Genomic DNA, 20553 nt, shown 5'->3' with positions numbered 1-20553 from the left:
AAAGTAAATGCTGATCTATGATATATCCTTTTATTCTGGTTATTTTTAGTGAACGGTCCAAAACTTTTTCTTCTAAATATAACTGGAATATTGAATTCAGGTCGTTGCTTTAAAATTCAAGTTTGTCTCATTTGCCTACCATCATTTTCTGTCTCCTATATATACACATACTAATTAACATACTTGAAAAGCACCACTTAACTATATCATCAAAGAGATCAAGAATTAAAATGACGATCTCATTGTTCTCATTTCCATCACCACCTTCCCTGTTCGCCAATGCAATGTCTATTTTCAACTTGCTAGCTCTCATTACTTCCGGTTACATGGAATTGATAGGCAAAAACAAGCAGTACGCCAAGTTTTGTGATAATGACACTGGTTCAAACAAGCCAAAAGCCAAGGAGAAGCTTAAGCTGCCTAGTAGAATTGGGATGCTTGTGTTCTATACACCATCATTCCTCGTGGGTCTTGCCTCTTTTACCTTTTTTCCCCATCAAGATTGCCGATTCCTTATGGTTATATCTGTACTCACCATTCATTTCTTCAAGAGGATCCTTGAGGTACGTACGCAAGCGATGTTTTTCTTCTTTAATTATAAACTTCAGTTCAAATGTTTTCATACTGCATGCTTGTCGTGCAGGTCCTTTTCGTTCACAAGTTTACCGGGTCTATGATGCTAAAGGATGCCATAACCATCGGTTTAAGCTATGGTGTGTCAACTGCTACAATGATTTACGCCCAATATTTATCTCAAGAATGTCCTCAGCCTGCTTTCGATCTTAAATACATTGGACTTGTCATGTTTGTGATTGGAATAACGGGAAACTTTTACCATCATTACATTCTTTCAAGTCTAAGAAAGAAAGGTGATAGAGAGTATAAAATCCCCAAAGGAGGATTGTTCGATGTGGTTATATGCCCACACTATATGTTTGAAATTGTCGAGTTCATAGGAGTTTGTTGCATTTGTCAGACGGGGTGTACGTTTTGTTTCACTCTAGGCACAATGTTCCTGTTGATGGGGCGAAGCTATGCGACACGAAAATGGTATGTTTCAAAGTTTGGCTGTAAGTTTGGGAAGGATGTCAAGGCTCTAATTCCATACTTATTTTAGATAGTTGTCGGGTTAGTTTTAGGCGACAGGGATATGTCCGTTGTTGCAAAGCGATGCTGATGTCATTTGATTTGACACTTGTCACACTCTCATTCAATTTGTCAAATGTCATTTTGTGTTTATTTTGAATTTTTTTTTTCACATGTCATTTTATGAGTTTTTCCATTTTATTAAATTACACATAATATTTTAATATAACAATTTAATTAAATGTAGTAATAAATAGAATTGACCATTTGACAAATATTTTAGATTCTATTTTTTATGTTTTATTACAAAAAAAAAACAAAAAAAACAAAAAAACAAAAAACAAAAACAAAAACACTGTTCTATATCCTCTTTGTTTTAATCATAAATTCATCAAATAAACAATATATTATCATCATCTATCACACCTAACAACAAAGTAGCCGACTTCAAATTTTGGGTTTGAGTTATATTTATACAATATACTGCTAGACATAGACTTGGTTATTCATTAAATAGATTGGGAGCCCAACTTATACTCACTTGGCCCATGATCATCAACAACTCCATAAGGCCAATTATAGGTCCCTGTTGCACGCCAATTAAAAGTAAAAAGTCAAAAAGTCTTCTTCACTCAAAAGTCAAATCGCTTGTCATTCTTAAAAATCGACCAGTACAGCCGTCTTCTCTCGTCTCCATTTCGTGCCTTATGGTTCGTCAAAACTCTAAAACTCAATAAACTTTTTTTTTTTAAACGGCAAATATATAACTACTCACGATCCCAGCTAGCAAGAAGCTAGAGGAGACGAACAACAGAATACAAAGAAAAAACAGAACATTACATGGAACAAAATGGAGAGTGCATCCAATCCTCCCACTTACAACTACCTAATTTACCCCTGTGTTTAAGCAAAAAAAAAAGACTAATGATTTTATATTATCCCCTATTTTTCTTGGCTGTGTGAAGAGATGTTGAAATATCCTCTCATTCCTATGTTTCCATAGGCACCATAACAGCCCATAACATATGATAGTGAACCGTTTTTTCTTTTTTGGGCAATGTCCCCAAGATGCAGCAAAGGTTAAGAGGTCATCCAAACTTTGAAACACGGTATGCTGCTGTATTCCACACCAGTTAAGAGTTGAACATGTAATCATACGGACAAATGGGCATCCAACTAAGATATGGTCAACACAATCGACCCATCAATACATGCAAATGGGCATACGGGCAAATGGGCATCCAACTAAAACTCAAGAAACTGTTATATCAAAACTAAAATTCGCAGCATTAAATGCCAAAATTAACCTAAATCAATATAAATGCCAAAATTAAATTCAGAATAAATATTGAATTAATGCCAAAGCGTTACATATCTAAATGTTAAAGTTAAATGTTAACAATGTCAAACTTATATGCCAAAATTAAATGTCAAACTTAAATGCCAATATTAGTTATCATAATGAGTTTGACAAGAGTTAAATGCAAATATGAGTCTAAATTTGGAGAAATCAAATATCATTCTATTTATTTTTTCTACCGACTATCCTATTTGGTAGAGGTGGAAGCTTCTTAGACAGGAGGTCTCGGATTATATGTAAATTGACTAACTTGATGAATTTAACATCTAACTACTAATCATCTGTTCAAAAAAAAAATCTATCACTAATAAATGAAAGTTTTTTTTGTCATTTATCACACTCTCATTCAATTTGTCAAATATCATTTTGTTGTTATTTTGAATTAAGTTTTTTTCCACATGTTATTTTATGAGCTTTTCTATTTTATAAAATTTCACATAATATTTTAATGTAGTAATTGCAATAAATGTAGTAATAAATAGATATCAATTTCATTAATCAATTTACTTTTTAATTTTAAAATTCCTAAAATTAAAGTTCATTAGTTTGTTTTGTTTAAATTTAAAAAATAAAAAACATTTTTATTATAGTAATTCATTATTTTCTTATTTGCTTATAAATTCAAAGTTCTCAAATATTTTGACATTTATATTTAACTTTTTTTTTAAATTAACTCATGTAATACAGGGGTCTCACTATTAGTTTGTTATATTTAATACAATTAATAAATTTTTATTATATTTTTCATCATCTAAAAATGGTAGGGAGAAAAAATAAAAAAATATATATTTAATTTTTCTAAAATATCTCAAAACTAAACGTCAACGTTAGCAGTAATAAAGACAATTAATTAAAGGCAATTTGAAAAAAATAAATTAAATCTTAGAAAGTGACCATTGATAAATTGTGTCTCGAGTTTACCAAGGTGTCATTATTTACGAACTCTTGTTTTCTAAAATTAGTTCAATTTTGAAAGTCGAAACTGAAACTAAAAGTTAAAAGTTATAATATTTACTTTATCTATGAGTTTTTGAAAAAAGTAACTAAGTTTTTTTTTCTAATTGTGTGGCTTTTATTTTCAATATTTAGCTGTTTCCAAAAAATAATAATAATAATAATAATAATAATAATAATAATAATAAACTAAGTCTTTTATAACAACGTAAATTTTCAAAACAATTTTTCATTTTTAAAACATAGTTTCATTCATAAGAAATAATAAAATCCAATGTAACTCATAAGAAATAATAAAATCCAATGTAACCCATGTCATCCAAATGAAACAATCCCAAGATCTCAAATACATAAAAACTCCATCAGTGTGTACAGATCATGCCGGCGTCTTCCCGTGATCCTCGCTAGTACCTGAAACACATATCACATAACACGGTAAACATTAATGTTTAGTGAGTTCCCCAAATACCACATACAACACATACGCCACTCAAGGCCATAGCTCTATGGGACCTTCCGTTCCATGTGTCTCAGGGGATTTCCGTCCCAACCCTGGTAGACCTTCCGGTTCTACCCGTAATGACCTTCCGGTCCTCATCATCTTGACCTTCCGGTCCATACACTGTTGACCTTCCGGTCCATATCACAATGACCTTCCGGTCCATACCATACTACTCATAACATAACATAGCACATACATATCACATATATCACATATTCTGCATATCATATAAGACCTTCCGGTCACACTGTAACTCCCGTAGATCCGGGCTAGTCAATTCAGAGACGATAAGCATCAAAAATGACTTTTTGATGGAAGATTATTTAGAAGGATTAATCTTAACTAAGTTATAGTATATGTTACAAGGATTCTGTACATATAAAGAACGCCGAAATCCGAGTTATAACAAAGAAATTATGACCTGTCGAAGTTTCGCGACAGAACCGACACGACACAGGGCGACGTAAATAGTGAATTTACGTTAGAGCAATATTTGGCCTTAGCGATCTAAATGAAAGTCGTAGAATACGTTAAACCGAGAGCGTTCATAAAAAGAACGTCTAAATCTGACTTCGTATGAGGAAGTTATGATTTTTCGAAGTTTCGACTTGGCGGTATGCAGCCCGAATACTCGAATTTGAGATCGAGTGGTTTCTAGCCGAAATTTTATAAATGAGAATCGAAAATCTCATCGATAGTAGTCCAACGGTAAAAAGACAGACGAAAACGGACGTCAGACGAAGAAGTTATGGATTTCTAACGGAGTTTTCCTGTCCCGGTCTACTAAAAATAATATAATAAAAATATATTAAAAATATATTAAAAATAAAGTAAAAATTAGCCGATGAAGTCTAAACGAGAGTTGTAGAGCATAATCTCACCTACGCGTGGATATAAAGAACGTCGAAAACGGAGTTCGTATGCGAAAGTTATGAATTTCTGAAGTTCGGGGCGCGAAACCCCAAAACTGTCAGAGTTCACGACGTGAACTCGGTATTTATGACTTCTGGAGCCTGACAGACGCAAGTTGCGATGACGCACCTGATGACTATTGAACTCACGACGTGAATATTTGAGATTCACGACGTGAATCCAGAAAAATGGCCCTATAAATAGAAATCAAGGGTCAGCCGATTTTGGTTGCTCCTCCCTTACTCTCTCACCCCCGATACCCTCTCTAAGCCCTATTTTAACCCCCCGAAGCCCCGGTATCATCCCGAGACCCGAAGCGAGTCCCGAAGCCCGAAGATCCCGAGAAGAAAAAGAGTTTCTGAGCAGAAGCTCTGCCCGCAAGAAGCCCGGTGTTTGAAGATATTCTAGTTTCACCGAAGAATACTACTTTTAGAGCCGTAATGCTGTCTGATCATCTTCTGATCATGTGAGTGCATAGTCTCTTTCATAAACACGATTTAATACAAGTATTGTTGAATGTATTAAGTATATGTTCTATGTGAGTGTATATTCCCTTTCTTCTAACACATAGATATGAAGTATCTACTTTAGAATACGTGTTACGTGTGTATAAATATACGTGTATATATATGTTATCTATTTATTTGGGATGAGTATTGAATGAGTATCTTATCAGTTTTTAAGTTGCATATGAATGCATATGTATGTTGTTATCTACAAAAATGTTGGGTAGAACTTGGGTAGATAGTTGATGTGTGATAAACTGATGAGAGGCCTCGATGTGATTGTGATCTAGTCATTCAACAGAATATGGATGACGACCACGGACTCTTTCTAGACTGTCATGTGGAACGCTGGCAGGCTCATAACCTGTAGGTGTTGGTGAACTTGGGTGTTCATTTGTTGTATTCTATCCCCCTCATGGTTGCCTTTAGGACATCTATTGTTAAGGAAACCCCTTCGCGGTATTGTCCGTCCAGATGAAAATCCTAGATTAGGTCCCTTGTGATAGTTGTTGTTTTAGGGACGTAAAGTGAGGATAACGGGAATGGGTAATTGGGTTATTGTTGGTTGGTGAAATTAAATATAATTATTTATTGTGGGTTGAAAACCCTATATGCTCACCAGGCTCCCAAGCCTGACCCACTCAGTTTCTTTGTACTACAGGTAGTGGCGCGAGAGCATAAGTTGGAGAACTTGTGAAGATGTTTTTGTTTATAGACCAGTAGTTATATATAACTGTGTAAGGTCTATGTTTTATTGTTTATGCTTTTGTGTCTGTATCGGAACATGACATCCCGAGTTTTGATATATAATGAAAATACATTTCTTTAAGAAATGCTTTGATAAACCTTATTTTATCATGTAATGTTTTTGGGGACAAATTCCGCAACTCTTTTAAATTAACGGATTTACTCTGAAATTATTTTAAAAGCATAAATGAAACCGGTCTTTTCTGGCCGTGATTTTGGGGATGTCACAGTTGGTATCAGAGCATTAGTTTAAGCGAACTAGGAATTTGTAGGATTTCTAGACTTAAACTTAGAATGCTAAGCGATGATTGTGAGATGAGTGTATACCATATTTTAAGACACGAGCACTAGTATATTTTAGGAATGATGCCTAAAATGCTTTTATGTGCTAAATGTTATATGTTTGCCACATATATGATGTTATTTGTTCGGATCTATGGTCTGTTGCCGACCGGATCTGGAAACTTTATGTGTTTAGGATTCTAAGCGTATGATTACGGTATTAGAACTAGCATGTAAACGTTTCGGAGTGATAATGATGATTTGCTTATAAATTCAAAGTTCTCAAATATTTTGACGTTTATATTTAACTTTTTTTTTAAATTAACTCATGTAATACAGGGGTCTCACTACTAGTTTGTTATATTTAATACAATTAATAAATTTTTATTATATTTTTCATCATCTAAAAATGGTAGGAAGAAAAAATAAAAAAATATATATTTAATTTTTCTAAAATATCTCAAAACTAAACGTCAACGTTAGCAGTAATAAAGACAATTAATTAAAGGCAATTTGAAAAAAATAAATTAAATCTTAGAAAGTGACCATTGATAAATTGTGTCTCGAGTTTACCAAGGTGTCATTATTTACGAATTCTTGTTTTCTAAAATTAGTTCAATTTTGAAAGTCGAAACTGAAACTAAAAGTTAAAAGTTATAATATTTATTTTATCTATGAGTTTTTGAAAAAAGTAACTAAGTTTTTTTTCTAATTGTGTGGCTTTTATTTTCAATATTTAGCCGTTTCCAAAATAATAATAATAATAATAATAATAATAATAATAATAATAATAATAATAATAAACTAAGTCTTTTGTAACAACGTAAATTTTCAAAACAATTTTTCATTTTTAAAACATAGTTTCATTCATAAGAAATAATAAAATCCAATGTAACCCATGTCATCCAAATGAAACAATCCCAAGATCCCAAATACATAAAAACTCCATCAGTGTGTACAGATCATGTCGGCGTCTTCCCGTGATCCTCGCTAGTACCTGAAACACATATCACATAACACGGTAAGCATTAATGTTTAGTGAGTTTCCCAAATACCACATACAACACATACGCCACTCAAGGCCATAGCTCTATGGGACCTTCCGTTCCATGTGTCTCAGGGGACTTCCGTCCCAACCCTAGTAGACCTTCCGGTTCTACCCGTAATGACCTTCCGGTCCTCATCATCTTGACCTTCCGATCCACACACTGTTGACCTTCCGGTCCATATCATAATGAGCTTCCGGTCCATACCATACTACTCATAACATAACATAGCACATACATATCACATATATCACATATTCTGCATATCATATAAGACCTTCCGGTCACACATAATTACCACTCTAGGTAAAGCATAGTGAGAAGACTCACCTCGTACGATGTCGGATAATCTCTCTTGCTTGATAACCCGACCTAGCCTCCTCCTATTAACATAATAACATTTCTAATCAATACCTTCTAATGTCCTTACTTCTAAAGGATGGGTAGAAGACCATTCTACCCCTCCCTGATCTCTCATGAACCAGCTTGACCAAAACCCTAAGGTCAACTGAAGTCAACTCCAGTCAACAGTCAAACTTTGACACGACTCGTCGAGTGCACTCGGGTGACTCGGCGAGTCAAAGTGTGTCCTCCGAATCCTTCTAAGTCTTTACTCGACTCGTCGAGTGAACCTTCCACTCGACGGGTTACCTCTGGTCATGAATCGCAGGGCAACCCCGACTCGACTCGTCGAGTTCCCTATGGACTCGGCGAGTTCCTTCCATAGAAATACTCAAATGACCTTCTGAGGTCAGATCTGCTTCTCTAACTAATAGATCTGACCCTACCATACTCAATAATCATGTAACGGTCCGACCTTTACACTCATGCCACGTCCATAATACTTCTTTTGGTGAAATAGCCTCTAAAATGGCAACCTAGGTTCATATCTCTAATAGAATAGCATAAAGCAGGATAGATAGGACTCTCTGGACCTCTTAAAGTCCAGATCTAAGAAGAACTCCACCTTGGGACCTCATATACTTCGAATCCAAGCTAAAGAAGGCATAAGAAAACCCTAGATTCAAGTAGATCACCAAATACACGAGATTGAGCATGAATTTATACCTCTAGCAGCCTCTTCTGATCAATTGGTGGTAGATCTGAGCTCCTCAATCTTCCTTGCTTGCCCTCCTTCCTTCTTTCTTGCAAAATCACACTTAGAATGATGAAAACGGCTTCATCTCTCTCTCACAGCGCTCTCAGGTGCTCTGGTGCTCTCAAGGGTGAAGGTGGCCGCAAATGAGGGCCATAAGGTCTCTTAAATAGGTCCCAAACCCGGACAATTAGGGTTTTCCTTAACAGCGTTGACTCGGCGAGTCAGATACCCGACTCGTCGAGTCCCTTCATTAAACTGGTCACCGAGTCACGATTCTACTCGACGAGTTGAGGCGTCAACTCGTCGAGTCACTCCTCATAACTCAAGAAGAAATACTCAAATTGTCATGCCTGGAAATCTGGATGTTACAATTCTCCCCCACTTGATATAGATTTTGCTCTCGAAATCGCTCCTCAAACCACATAGATAGAAACCAAACACTCGAAAAGCACCACTGAGAGGTTCTTACACCAAAACGATATCTTCCTCCATGAATACCTGGATCCGACCAGGAACTTCAAATTTGGAACAAAACCGGCCCCTCTGTCGCTAAAATACCCCTTTCTGACCTTCCCAGAACCGAGAAACTCTAGTGGCCTGGCCCGCCGCCAGACCGCCCACTCACGCTATTATCATGATATTCGCTCCTCGAACATCAAACCCTGATAACTCACTTCTCCTCTGATTCTCACCAGACAAAATCCGACAATCGGCTACCGGTCACTCATACCAACGTACCAAAACAGTCTGAATCACGCCCCAAGGAACGAAAGGGTTCACATCCCACCAGGGCTCATCCACTGAACTACTATCAGAATCCATCTGAACAATAAACTTTCAACATCCTGTTTTCTGACACAAGACAATCATGCTCGCTCAGATGTCCTCAGACATCTAAAATCATAAGCCTCAGCTGCATTCATCGTATCCCTTTTTAACACTGAGTACCAGGTCTGATCTCGACCCAACAGTTGAACCTCCAGGGTCATCCGTTGCATTATCCCAACCGTCTCCATGGTTTCCTTCTTACTATAACCACATCGGCCCAATGTGACACACAAGTAACGAAGTTCGCTTAACCCTAAGCGAATGCTACCTTCCCAACTGGAGATCGACTCAACCCCGACCTCTGTCACCTGTTACTCATTGTTCCATGCAACTTGCGGTACCTCCCGTACCCGAGTACTGACCCACACAGGTCTAAGACATCAGATGGCAAACAATACTCCTCAACATGGAACCCACCTCAGAATCCAGAATCTCATCTCGCCTATCCAACGCACCACCAGAACCATACTCAAACTCGAGAGTTTGGTCCGACCCAGAGTTGGAACCACTCGTCCCAACGAAGCACTCAACTCAGAACTCATTTCCCGCAACCCATGCGTACCTCACTTATCCCATTCTTTTGGATTGCGATGACCACACCTTACTCAGAACATAATGACTCCCTATCATTGAGGAGACCCCGGTCTCGCCCCTGGTCCGACCACCAGGTTCCCAAAACTCATAAATTAGGGCCACCACATGCCTAAAACTCTTCTGCGCCCTGCTCTGATCAAAGAGTACTTTACCATAACAACTTCTCTCTGACTAGTGTGTGCTACGTCTTCCCGTAGCATCACATCAACCTCTCACTGACTGGTGAGTACTACGGCTTCCCGCAGTATCACCACAACCTCTCACTGACTGGTGAGTACTACGGCTTCCCGCAATATCACCACCCCTCTGACTAGTGAGTACTACGGCTTCCCGTAGCATCACAACAATCCTCTGACTAATGAGTACTACGGCTTCTCGTAGCATCACAACAACCTCTGACTAGTGAGTACTACGGCTTCCCGTAGCATCACAACAACCTCTGACTAGTGAGTATTATGGCTTCCCGTAGCATCACAACAACCTCTGACTAGTGAGTACTACGGCTTCCCGTAGCATCACAACAATCCTCTGACTAGCTCACAATCCGCGGATCAATCATAGATAGGTGCATGCACTTACCCAAATTATGCATCCCTATATCTGGCGGCAATCGTCATAACAAAACACCCTTCCCTGCTACGATCCATATTCTTGGACAATCTCACTTGCTGTCATTAACCGAAAGGGCTCCCACTGGAATCGTCGATGCTTGACCCACCATTTGCCGTCTCCACTCAAGACTCAAAATTATCTGAAATCCAATGCATTAAATTCGGATACCTCGATACACCACATAGGACCTCACGACGTCTCGTCTCATCCACTGATCTTCCTGTTCCACGACCTGAAATTGGTTGTCTAATCAACTTCTGCCCTTTCCAAGTTGAATAACAGCCCCATCATTGAACCAGAATTTCTCATTCACCGAACTCACCCTACAAGCCAACCATCTTGAATTCACCATTACGACCTTGAAGAATTCCCGTTCCCCCAAGATCTCCGATCAACGGCCACTTGCCGTGGAGGCACTCATCCTTTTCAACATGACACATGCATTATCTCGCTCTACACCTCGTCTCAATCGCCAACAACCTTAGGCTCAATGAATTCGCACCGTCGGTCTCTATATCCAGATCTCTAACCATTCTCTATCGAATCTCTGATTCCCTCAATACAATACCCGGTTCTCCCCCACTTAGGGTTCGAACCATCCCCAATCGGCGCACCAACAATCTATCACACAGACTGTTTCCACCAGTAATCATCGCACCTACTCTTGGAAGGTGCTACGCAACACTCGATGATCTCCCGACAGAGATCGAGCAACTCCAAATGCCCTGAAACTCAGATGAAATCCTCATAACTTCCCACCATGACTGCCTCTAGTCGTTCAGGATCTCACACCATTCCATCACGTCACTTATCATAAGAGCAGAACCCATATTTCCACTCTTATTACCCATCAAAGACAATAAGGGCCACCGCCCTGATATACTCCTCTTGATCGACCGACGCTGCAGCTAACACATGCCCTACTATACTCAATTAGGGTGTATCCTGGTTCTTGACCATCTCAGTCCCCACTGACGACCTGCTCAAGCTATATCTTTACCTCGCGGCAGACCTACTGCCATATACTCTGGTTGAAGATCACCATCCGTGCAATCCCACAGGGCTCACCCCCAAACTCAAAACCGAAATCTCTACACCTCTTATGTCTCTCATAGGAACGGAAATAGCACCACTCGGGTCACAGGAAGTGACCTCTCCACTATCGGCCGGTTGCCCAGCCCAGAACGTATTCTCCCATAACGCACCATCCCTACTCATCCCTGAGTCTTGCGACTCCAACTGGCATATCACCCACAATCCCTCGGAGCTCGCTCGATTTCCCTTTTCAAGGGATGCTCCACTAAAACTTGTTCATCATGGCCTTCTGGCCCCATACTCATTCACCTCTGATCTCAGTCTAGACAATTCCCCACGGAATAACCAGAAACACTAACCGCCACATGTCAGGATACTCAAACCGTGTGGCCACTTCTCGATCTGCTATGGATTATGGTACCTGAACCATGTTATCTCCTCTTAATCTTCTACGAATCATGGTACTCAAACCATGTTCCCTCTTCTCAATCCACCTCACATCATGGCACTCGAACCATGACATCACCTCTCGACCTGCTACAACTCATGGTACTCGAACCATGACGTCACTTCTCAATCCGCTACTTATCATGGTACTCGAACCATGACATCACTTCTCAATCTGCTACTTATCATGGTACTCGAACCATGACATCACTTCTTAATCCGTTACTTATCATGGTACTCGAACCACGACATCACTTCTCAATCTGCTACTTATCATGGTACTCGAACCATGACATCACTTCTCAATCCGCTACTTATCATGGTACTCGAACCACGACATCACTTCTCAATCTGCTACTTATCATGGTACTCGAACCATGACATCACTTCTCAATCCGCTACTTATCATGGTACTCGATCCATGGTATCACTTCTCAATCCGCTACTAATCATGGTACTCGTACCATGATATCGCCTCTTGCGGCTATCGGATCCTGTCCCATCAAACCCTAGTGACTTCGTGTTGTTGAGCTCCCGGTACAGCAACGAGTCACCCCCTCGTGGCCTAGCAGTTGCGACAACTTCGGTGGCTGCAGCAGCAGCAACTTCCGAAACAGCAGCGTATCGCTCATCGAACGTCTCAATCAACGTGGTCTCGATAGACCCAAGCATCTCGTGTATGACCTTACGTATGGTCGCGACCACCTCATCATGAATCATCCTGCGAATCTCGTCATCGCTAACTCCGCTGCTCTCTGGTGTGTGACGTGTACCCACCATGCTGTCTCTGAAACACAACACAAAGATACCAGAGACTCGATCGAGTATACTCGCACTTGATCACCCAACCCTACTTGTTCCCTGGTACCCTAAGGATTCTTACTTGGACTGCTCACTGATCCGGTGTTTTCAGTAGTACGGGCCCTATACTACCGTCCACACCGCATCAGTATTCACAAGTACTCTACTTCTCGCTAAGCACAGGCTACCCTTCGGTATGCCTCTCATAAGCTCCTCACTGCTACCTACTCACCCTCGAAGCATCACATAGCAGCAGTAATCCCCTAGGCTAAGGCATCACAAATCAGGCCACTCTAGTCCTGATATGAATACCTATCCTACCCTAGCATGCATAACATATCATATCATATCTCATAACACATAATGTAAGGGTATTTTGGGAAATCACCGTTCGGGCAATTAGGGTTTTCCTACCTGATATGAATACCTATCCCAAACCCGGACAATTAGGGTTTTCCTTAACAGCGCTGACTCGGCGAGTCAGATACCCGACTCGTCGAGTCCCTTCATTAAACTGGTCACCGAGTCACGATTCTACTCGAAGAGTTGAGGCGTCAACTCGTCGAGTCACTCCTCATAACTCAAGAAGAAATACTCAAATTGTCATGCCTGGAAATCCGGATGTTACATCTTTTCTTGTTAAAATGTATAAAGTTACATTAAAAACATCAATATAAAAGTTAAAAATGAAAACTTAGTTGTCTAAACTATAATTTGCTAGAAAGTCACTATATTACCATAAAATTTCGATTTTGACACCAGATTATTTTTTTCTCAATTATGGCACTATATTTACAATTTTGTTGCAATATCAACCAAATAACCGGTTTTCTCTGTTCTCTGGTAACCACTTTTTCCGAATTTCAATAAAATCACTAAGTTTACTAAAATTTTGATTTTCACACCGAGTTTCAAATTGCAAGAATGTCACTATATTACCATAAATTTTCAATTTTGACATCGACTTTTTTTCAATTATATCTTTACATTAACATTTTGTTGCAATGTCAACCAATTGATCGATTTACGATATGTTATTGTAGTTTAGAAGCTCAATTTATACAACAAATAAATGAATGTTGATCCAATGATTCGAACTCACTTACAAGTCAACGAAAATAACATAATCACCCTTTCAAGAGAGGCTATTGTAGTTTAGAAGTTTGATTTGTACAATAAGTAAATGAAGACCCCTAAAAGGTCGATTTGTACAACAAATAAATGAATACCCCCAAAAGGTTGATTTATCTGTACAACAATTAAATGAAGACCCCTATAAATGAAGATCCCTACAAACTCGCTTCTAAACCAATTGACCGTTTAACATTAATGTAGCAGGTTACCAAATAAATAACATGACAATATTGTAATGTGGAAGCCACGTAAGATCTTATGTGGTAAGATTGATTTTCAAAATAATAGGATTGTTCATTAGGCCAAAATAATAGGATTTTTCTTAGGATAAAATAAAAAAGAACTAAAATTTGAGTCTTTGAAAGATAAAATTTTATAAGACAAAAGTGTTGTTTTTTGTTATGTTTAACTTTAGAAAATAATGAAATTTGACAGTTTTAATATATTTATTGTTAATTACTAATTAATGATTTGATGTTTTTAAGATATTAGTTATTTGTGATTTAAGTTAATTATCTTATACCTTATTTATATATATATATATATATATATATATATAAGGTATATATATATATATATATATATATATATATATATATATTACAAGTAAAATGTTTAAACTCTTAAAATCTTTTAAAAAAGTTTTAATTGTCGAAATAAAAAATGCAAAATCACAAATGGTTATCTGTGATTAAAAACCACACAAAATAACTATAAAAAATAACCACACCAAATTCATGCGGTTAATAACCGAACCACAAATAAATAAATAAAAACACACCGCAAAAATAACCACATCAATCGGTTTTGAAAATGGATTAACCGCATTTGAGCTTAGCCGTGAGGTTTTTACTAAGGCTGGACGGAATAGAAGCGAGAAAGGGGAGAGGGAAGCTTCCCTCTCACTGGAACACCATCCCTTGGGTGAGGGGAGCAACCCGCGGGAAAGAAGTGGGGGAGGGGGTGCCGCACTCTCTTTCCTCATGCTATTGGGCAGTTTTTTTTTTAAATCTTTTTTAATATTTATAAAATTATATACCTACTAAAAACATATAAAAAATATATCAAAATTCATGGTTTTTAATTCCCTACAAAATGAGTATAATATATGTATGTAATATATTTTTTTAAAAAAATAAAAAAATAGTGACGGGGGGCTTACCACCCATTCCTTGGGTTTTAGGTAAGGAAAAAGGAAAGTGAGAGAAATGGTGGTGTGGCCCACAAAAAGTGAGGGAAACATTCCTCCCATACCCTCCGGTCTAAGAGAAATTAAATATCCTCCTATTTTTTACTACAAATCTGCATACCCAATTAAATGATAACATGTGTCACATTATTATACTAAAATGTCATTAAATTTCACTAAATAAACATTAAATGTGACAAATGTCATTAAAACTAATAACTGCACCGAACCGCATCACACTCACCTCCAATAGATAAATATTCTTTCTAAGAACATTTTAGTAAATTTGTTAAAATAAACAAAAGTTTTGTGTTAAATGTTATTTGAAGTCTTGAAATAGCTTTTAGATTTGACATTTGACGTTTTTTGTTTTAAATAAATGTTTTATGTTTGTACTACAAACATAGTTTTTACCATTTTCTTATCTTTTAGTGAAAAACCAAAAGGTAAAAGTGACCAAAATATTTCAAAAGCTCCTGCCAAACATGTTTGAAATATATAAATTTAGTAGCAGAGTAATAAATGCGTAATAATTGTTCTAAAAAAACAAATTCTCTCATATTTAAAGGCATTTATTCAAAAGATTTTTTACTAGTTGCTCATAAATGGTTATTTATGAATGTAAAAGTTAATATGTGATATCCTCCCTATTTTTGTTATTGAATGTAAAAGCTAATATGTGATATGCTCCCTATTCTTGCTATTTTAGTGAATACCTCAATATTTCTTTTTTCTTTTAGAGCATCCACAATGGTGAGTTTAATGAGATGGTTGAATGGGGTGGGAAATCTAGTTGTCATTCAATAGATGAAACTATACCATAGTGAAATGTTACATTGTCATTCAATGAATTTGGAGTTCACCAGTCATTGAACTCTTCGATGAGAAAAAAGAAATTTTCTAATCTTAATTACATACTATAAATTAGCTTTTGTAACTTTCTATTAAAATTTATAGAGTTCAATGCATTGTAGGAAAAATATTGATCGAGTTATATGAAATGCAGAATATGATGTGGTAAAGTCTATAGAATTCAATGCATTGTGGATGCCCTTGTTTGTAATTGGAATTGATTCATGTGGTTGGTTTTAATTCAAGTCTCTCTCTCTCATTTGCCTACCATTATTTTCTTTTGGTTCCTATATATACACATACTTGAAAAGCACCAATTACTAATATATACCATCAAAAATATCAAAAATCAAAATGGTGATCTCATTGTTCCTATTTCCATCAACACCTTCCTTGTTCATCAATGCAATGTCTATTTTCAACCTGTTGGCCCTCATTACTTCCGGTTACATGGAAATGATAGGCAAAAACAAGCAGTACGCTAAGTTCTGTGATGCCTCTGATTCAAACAAACAAAAAGACAAGGAGAAATGTAAGCTGCCCAGTAGAATCGGGATGCTTATGTTCTATACACCATCGTTCCTCGTGGGTCTTGTCTCTTTTGCTTTTTTTCCACATCAAGATCCTCGATTTGTTATGGTTATATCTGTACTCACCATTCATTTCTTCAAGAGGATCCTTGAGGTACGTACGCATGCATTTTCTTCTTTATAAACTTCAGTTCAAATGTTTTCATACAGCTTGGTGTGCAGGTTCTGTTCGTTCACAAGTTTAGCGGATATATGATGCTTAACGTTTCCATAACAATCAGTTTAAGCTATGGTGTGTCAATTGCTACAATGATTTACGCCCAATATTTATCTCAAGAATCTTCTGAACCTGCTTTCGATCTCAAATACGTTGGACTTGGAATGTTCTTGATTGGAATAAGTGGAAACTTTTACCATCATTACATTCTCTCAAGCCTAAGAAAGAAAGCAGATAGAGAGTATAAAATCCCAAAAGGTGGTTTGTTCCATTTCGTTATATGCCCACACTATATGTTTGAAATTGTGGAGTTCGTAGGAGTTTCATGCATTTGTCAGACGGGATTTTCGTTTTGTTTCACTTTGGGCACTGTGTTCCTGTTGATGGGGCGAAGCTATGCGACAAGAAAATGGTATGTTTCAAAGTTTGGTGGAAGATTTGGGAAGGATATCAAGGCTTTAATCCCATACTTATTTTAGGTATTTGTCGTTTAAGTGTTGGGTGTTAGTGATATGTCTGTCGATGCAAAGTATTCGATAATCTCTTGCAACAAAAAAAGTCGTCTCTGTATGGCCAAAAAAGCATTGGCGAATGCATTTTATATAATTTCAAAGAGAAATTTTGAAGTTTTTTGGTTGATAAATGATAATACTTATAACAAGGCATAATTAAAAAAGGAGGGGTGATATAATAAAATAATAATCTTTTCTACCTTTGGAAAGAAATATCTAAATGAATGGGTCAGCTTTATAATCAAACTTCTTTGTTGTTTTGTATACAAATCGTGTACATATTCTCCCAAAATTGTCAGGTGCATCCTTTTTTAGCAAACGACTTGATTTCATCACGAGGGTGTTTGGGATTTGTTTATTTAAATTTTATGTTTTTTTTAGTAAAAATGTTTATTAATTGATGTTAAAACAGAGTTTTAAAAAAAGAAAATTTTGTTTACATTATTCGTGACCAAAACGTAATAAACTAAAAAGTTATTTTTTATTGTTTGGAAAATGGTACTTATATGTGTAAGTATGAAATAATTTATCAAAAATGTTTATGAAATTTTCTTATCACATGCTTAAAACATTTTATTATCAGTGTATTTTATTATCAGTGTCAAATAAGCAATCTCAGAGACCCCTAAGTATTTAAACAAACTTTCTCAAAATCTATTTTTACTTTAATATTGTTTGTATTGTCATAGTAAACATAATTTCAAATTTTGATTGATTATTACTGTTTCATTAGATGTTAATTATTTAATTATTATAATTTTTCACTTATTAAAATTAATTAAAATAATAACTTTGATGTTTTGAAAATTTATAAATATTATATAGGGATAATGACTTGAAAGGGTAACGAACTTTCGACTTTGTTCACATTTAGTCACTAAACTTTTTTAGTTTATCTATTTGTCATTGAACTATTGAAACTGTTCACATTTTACCCTTATGACCGGCTGTTACCGGTCATAAGGGTAAAATGTGAACAGTTTCAATAGTTTAGTGGGAAATAGATAACGAAAAAAAGTTTAGTGACTAAATGTGAACAAAATAGAAAGTTCGTTTCCCTCTAAAAAGTTCAATGACTAAATGTGAACAAACTTCCTCTTGTATTATGTTTTAGCAAATTATTTATTTTTGTTAAATTATAGAAACATTTGTTGATGAAGAAATCTATGAAATAAAAAAAAAACAAAACCCCGAAAAATATATTAAAAAAAACGAAAAATCGAAACCGAAATAAAAAACCAATGGTTTGGTATTTTCCAAAATAAAAAATCACAATTTTCCAATCTGATTTTGGTTTTACAAAAATTTCAACTTTCGGATTTCCATATCTAAATCTCTCCCCTTTTTTATAATCGGAAAATGATTATAAAACCAAAAGGGGAATGAGAAAACGCTCAATTCAGAATTTTTTATCCAAAACTCCCCCTTTATGACATGAGAGATAGAGAGAGACATGTAAACATTTCTATATAAGGTGGGTTCATACCACATGTAGAGGTGTGTTTGAGAGATGTAACATTGAGAGTGTTAGTGTGTGTCAATTATGTAGATTTAGATCTAGATCCTTTTTTGTAAACATCTTTTATAATCGAATGCATCTCTTAAACACCCAAATCACCGTGTTCTTTGTGTGTTATTTAATTCCGCATGCCAAACCAGTGGTCATAATTCACATCAGTGAGAATGGTTCATTTTTTTTGTAAAACCAAAATCAGATTGGAAATTTTGATTTTTTATTTTGGAAAATGTCAAACCATTGGTTTTTTATTTCGATTTCGGTTTTTTCTTTTTTTTTAAAATATATTTTCAAGGTTTTGTTTTTTTTTATTTCATAGATTTCTTCATCAACAAATGTGGCTAGAATTTAACAAAAATAAATAATTTGCTAAAACATAATACAATAGGAAGTTTGTTCACATTTAGTCATTGAACTTTTTTAGAGGGAAACAAACTTTCTATTTTGTTCACATTTAGTCATTAAACTTTTTTTCGTTATCTATTTCCCACTAAACTATTGAAACTGTTCACATTTTACCCTTATGACCTGTAACAGCCGGTCATAAGGGTAAAATGCGAACAATTTCAATAGTTCAATGGCAAATAGATAACGAAAAAAAGTTTAGTGACTAAATGTGAACAAAGTCGAAAATTCGTTACCCTTTCAAGTCATTATCCCTAGTATATATGATATCTTAAACCTAGATTTAGAAGAGGATATATTAGAACATCTCCGATGGAATGTTTTTTATAGCTTATTATTATTTGGTTAAGTAGTCAAAATAACTAAACACTACGAGTGTAAGGCTTTTTTGCTCATTATTATTGACCACTCAATATATATTGAATGGTTAATATAGCTTAAAGGTTTGAACAATTAACCACTTTCTCTTTAATAATATTTCATTTTATCCATTTGATTTACTTTTGATTTATTTATTTTTTATCTAAAATTTATAGATAAATAAATATATAATATATATAAATATAAGTTATAGTAATATGTAAATCGTTTGTACGTGAATAAATGTTTATATTAAAATATGATGTGTTGAACAATCGATTAGTTAAATGAAGGGGTTTTATATAATATTTTAGATAGATAAGGATAAATAGTTAAAAAAAAGTCATAAAAAGTTGGGTTATTTCCATAAAAGACCTTATATTTTGATTTTTTTTCTTTTTAGACCTAAAACTTTTTCCTTTTTCGAAAAAGACCCAACTTTTACCTATTACTTGTTATTTTAGACCCTAGCAGGTTACCAAAAGGAAATTAAGTATTTTCATTTCATAAAAAACCATACATTTTGTACTTTTTTCCAGTTTAGACCTAAAATGTTTTTTTTTAATTTCAAAATAAACTCAACTTTAAAATTGGTTACATCTTTTAACCCTAGTTGTATAAGGTACTTAACTACACCGATTTAATGAAGCTTAACTTCGTTCATGCTTAAAAACGTGATTATATCTTTCAAATTAAAATAAAATCCTAAATTTTATTTTGGTAATTATTATAATTATCTGAGAATCAATAACAGTGATATACAAACACCATGTATTGATCTAAACACCATGTATACATAAGATAGATTAATAAAATGAGGTAGTAGACCAACTATTCGATTTTCTTTTCTCTACAACAAAATTTCATAGTTTTGTCAGTTTTGCTCATTCACCACATTCCAACCATTGTTAATAATGTCAACCATCGTATTTTGATATTTAAGTGTGCGGTATCATTCTTGTAATTTGGATTTTCAACTTATGCTCAAATGGTTTCATTCCCAAAATATAGGTTTATGTATTCATAT

At 35.6% G+C, this 20553-nt stretch overlaps 2 protein-coding genes across 2 annotated transcripts; both read left to right on the top strand.

Moving 5' to 3' along the window:
* The first annotated feature begins 211 nt into the window (after positions 1 to 211).
* LOC145156970 (uncharacterized) lies at positions 212 to 1246 on the top strand. The gene is made up of 2 exons (XM_079076160.1): positions 212 to 563; positions 644 to 1246. The coding sequence occupies exons 1-2, from the start codon at positions 231 to 233 to the stop codon at positions 1115 to 1117; spliced, it is 807 nt and encodes a 268-aa protein (XP_078932286.1). The 5' UTR covers positions 212 to 230; the 3' UTR covers positions 1118 to 1246.
* Positions 1247 to 16326: 15080 nt separating this feature from the next.
* LOC145156969 (uncharacterized) lies at positions 16327 to 17291 on the top strand. The gene is made up of 2 exons (XM_079076159.1): positions 16327 to 16670; positions 16739 to 17291. The coding sequence occupies exons 1-2, from the start codon at positions 16341 to 16343 to the stop codon at positions 17210 to 17212; spliced, it is 804 nt and encodes a 267-aa protein (XP_078932285.1). The 5' UTR covers positions 16327 to 16340; the 3' UTR covers positions 17213 to 17291.
* The last annotated feature ends 3262 nt before the right edge of the window (positions 17292 to 20553 follow it).

The sequence above is a fragment of the Lactuca virosa genome, chromosome 2 (assembly GCF_052849685.1).
Source record: "Lactuca virosa cultivar CGN04683 chromosome 2, Lactuca_virosa_CGN04683_v6, whole genome shotgun sequence".
NCBI classification, from domain to species: Eukaryota; Viridiplantae; Streptophyta; class Magnoliopsida; order Asterales; family Asteraceae; genus Lactuca; species Lactuca virosa.
This window is presented reverse-complemented; position numbering and strand designations above follow the sequence as displayed.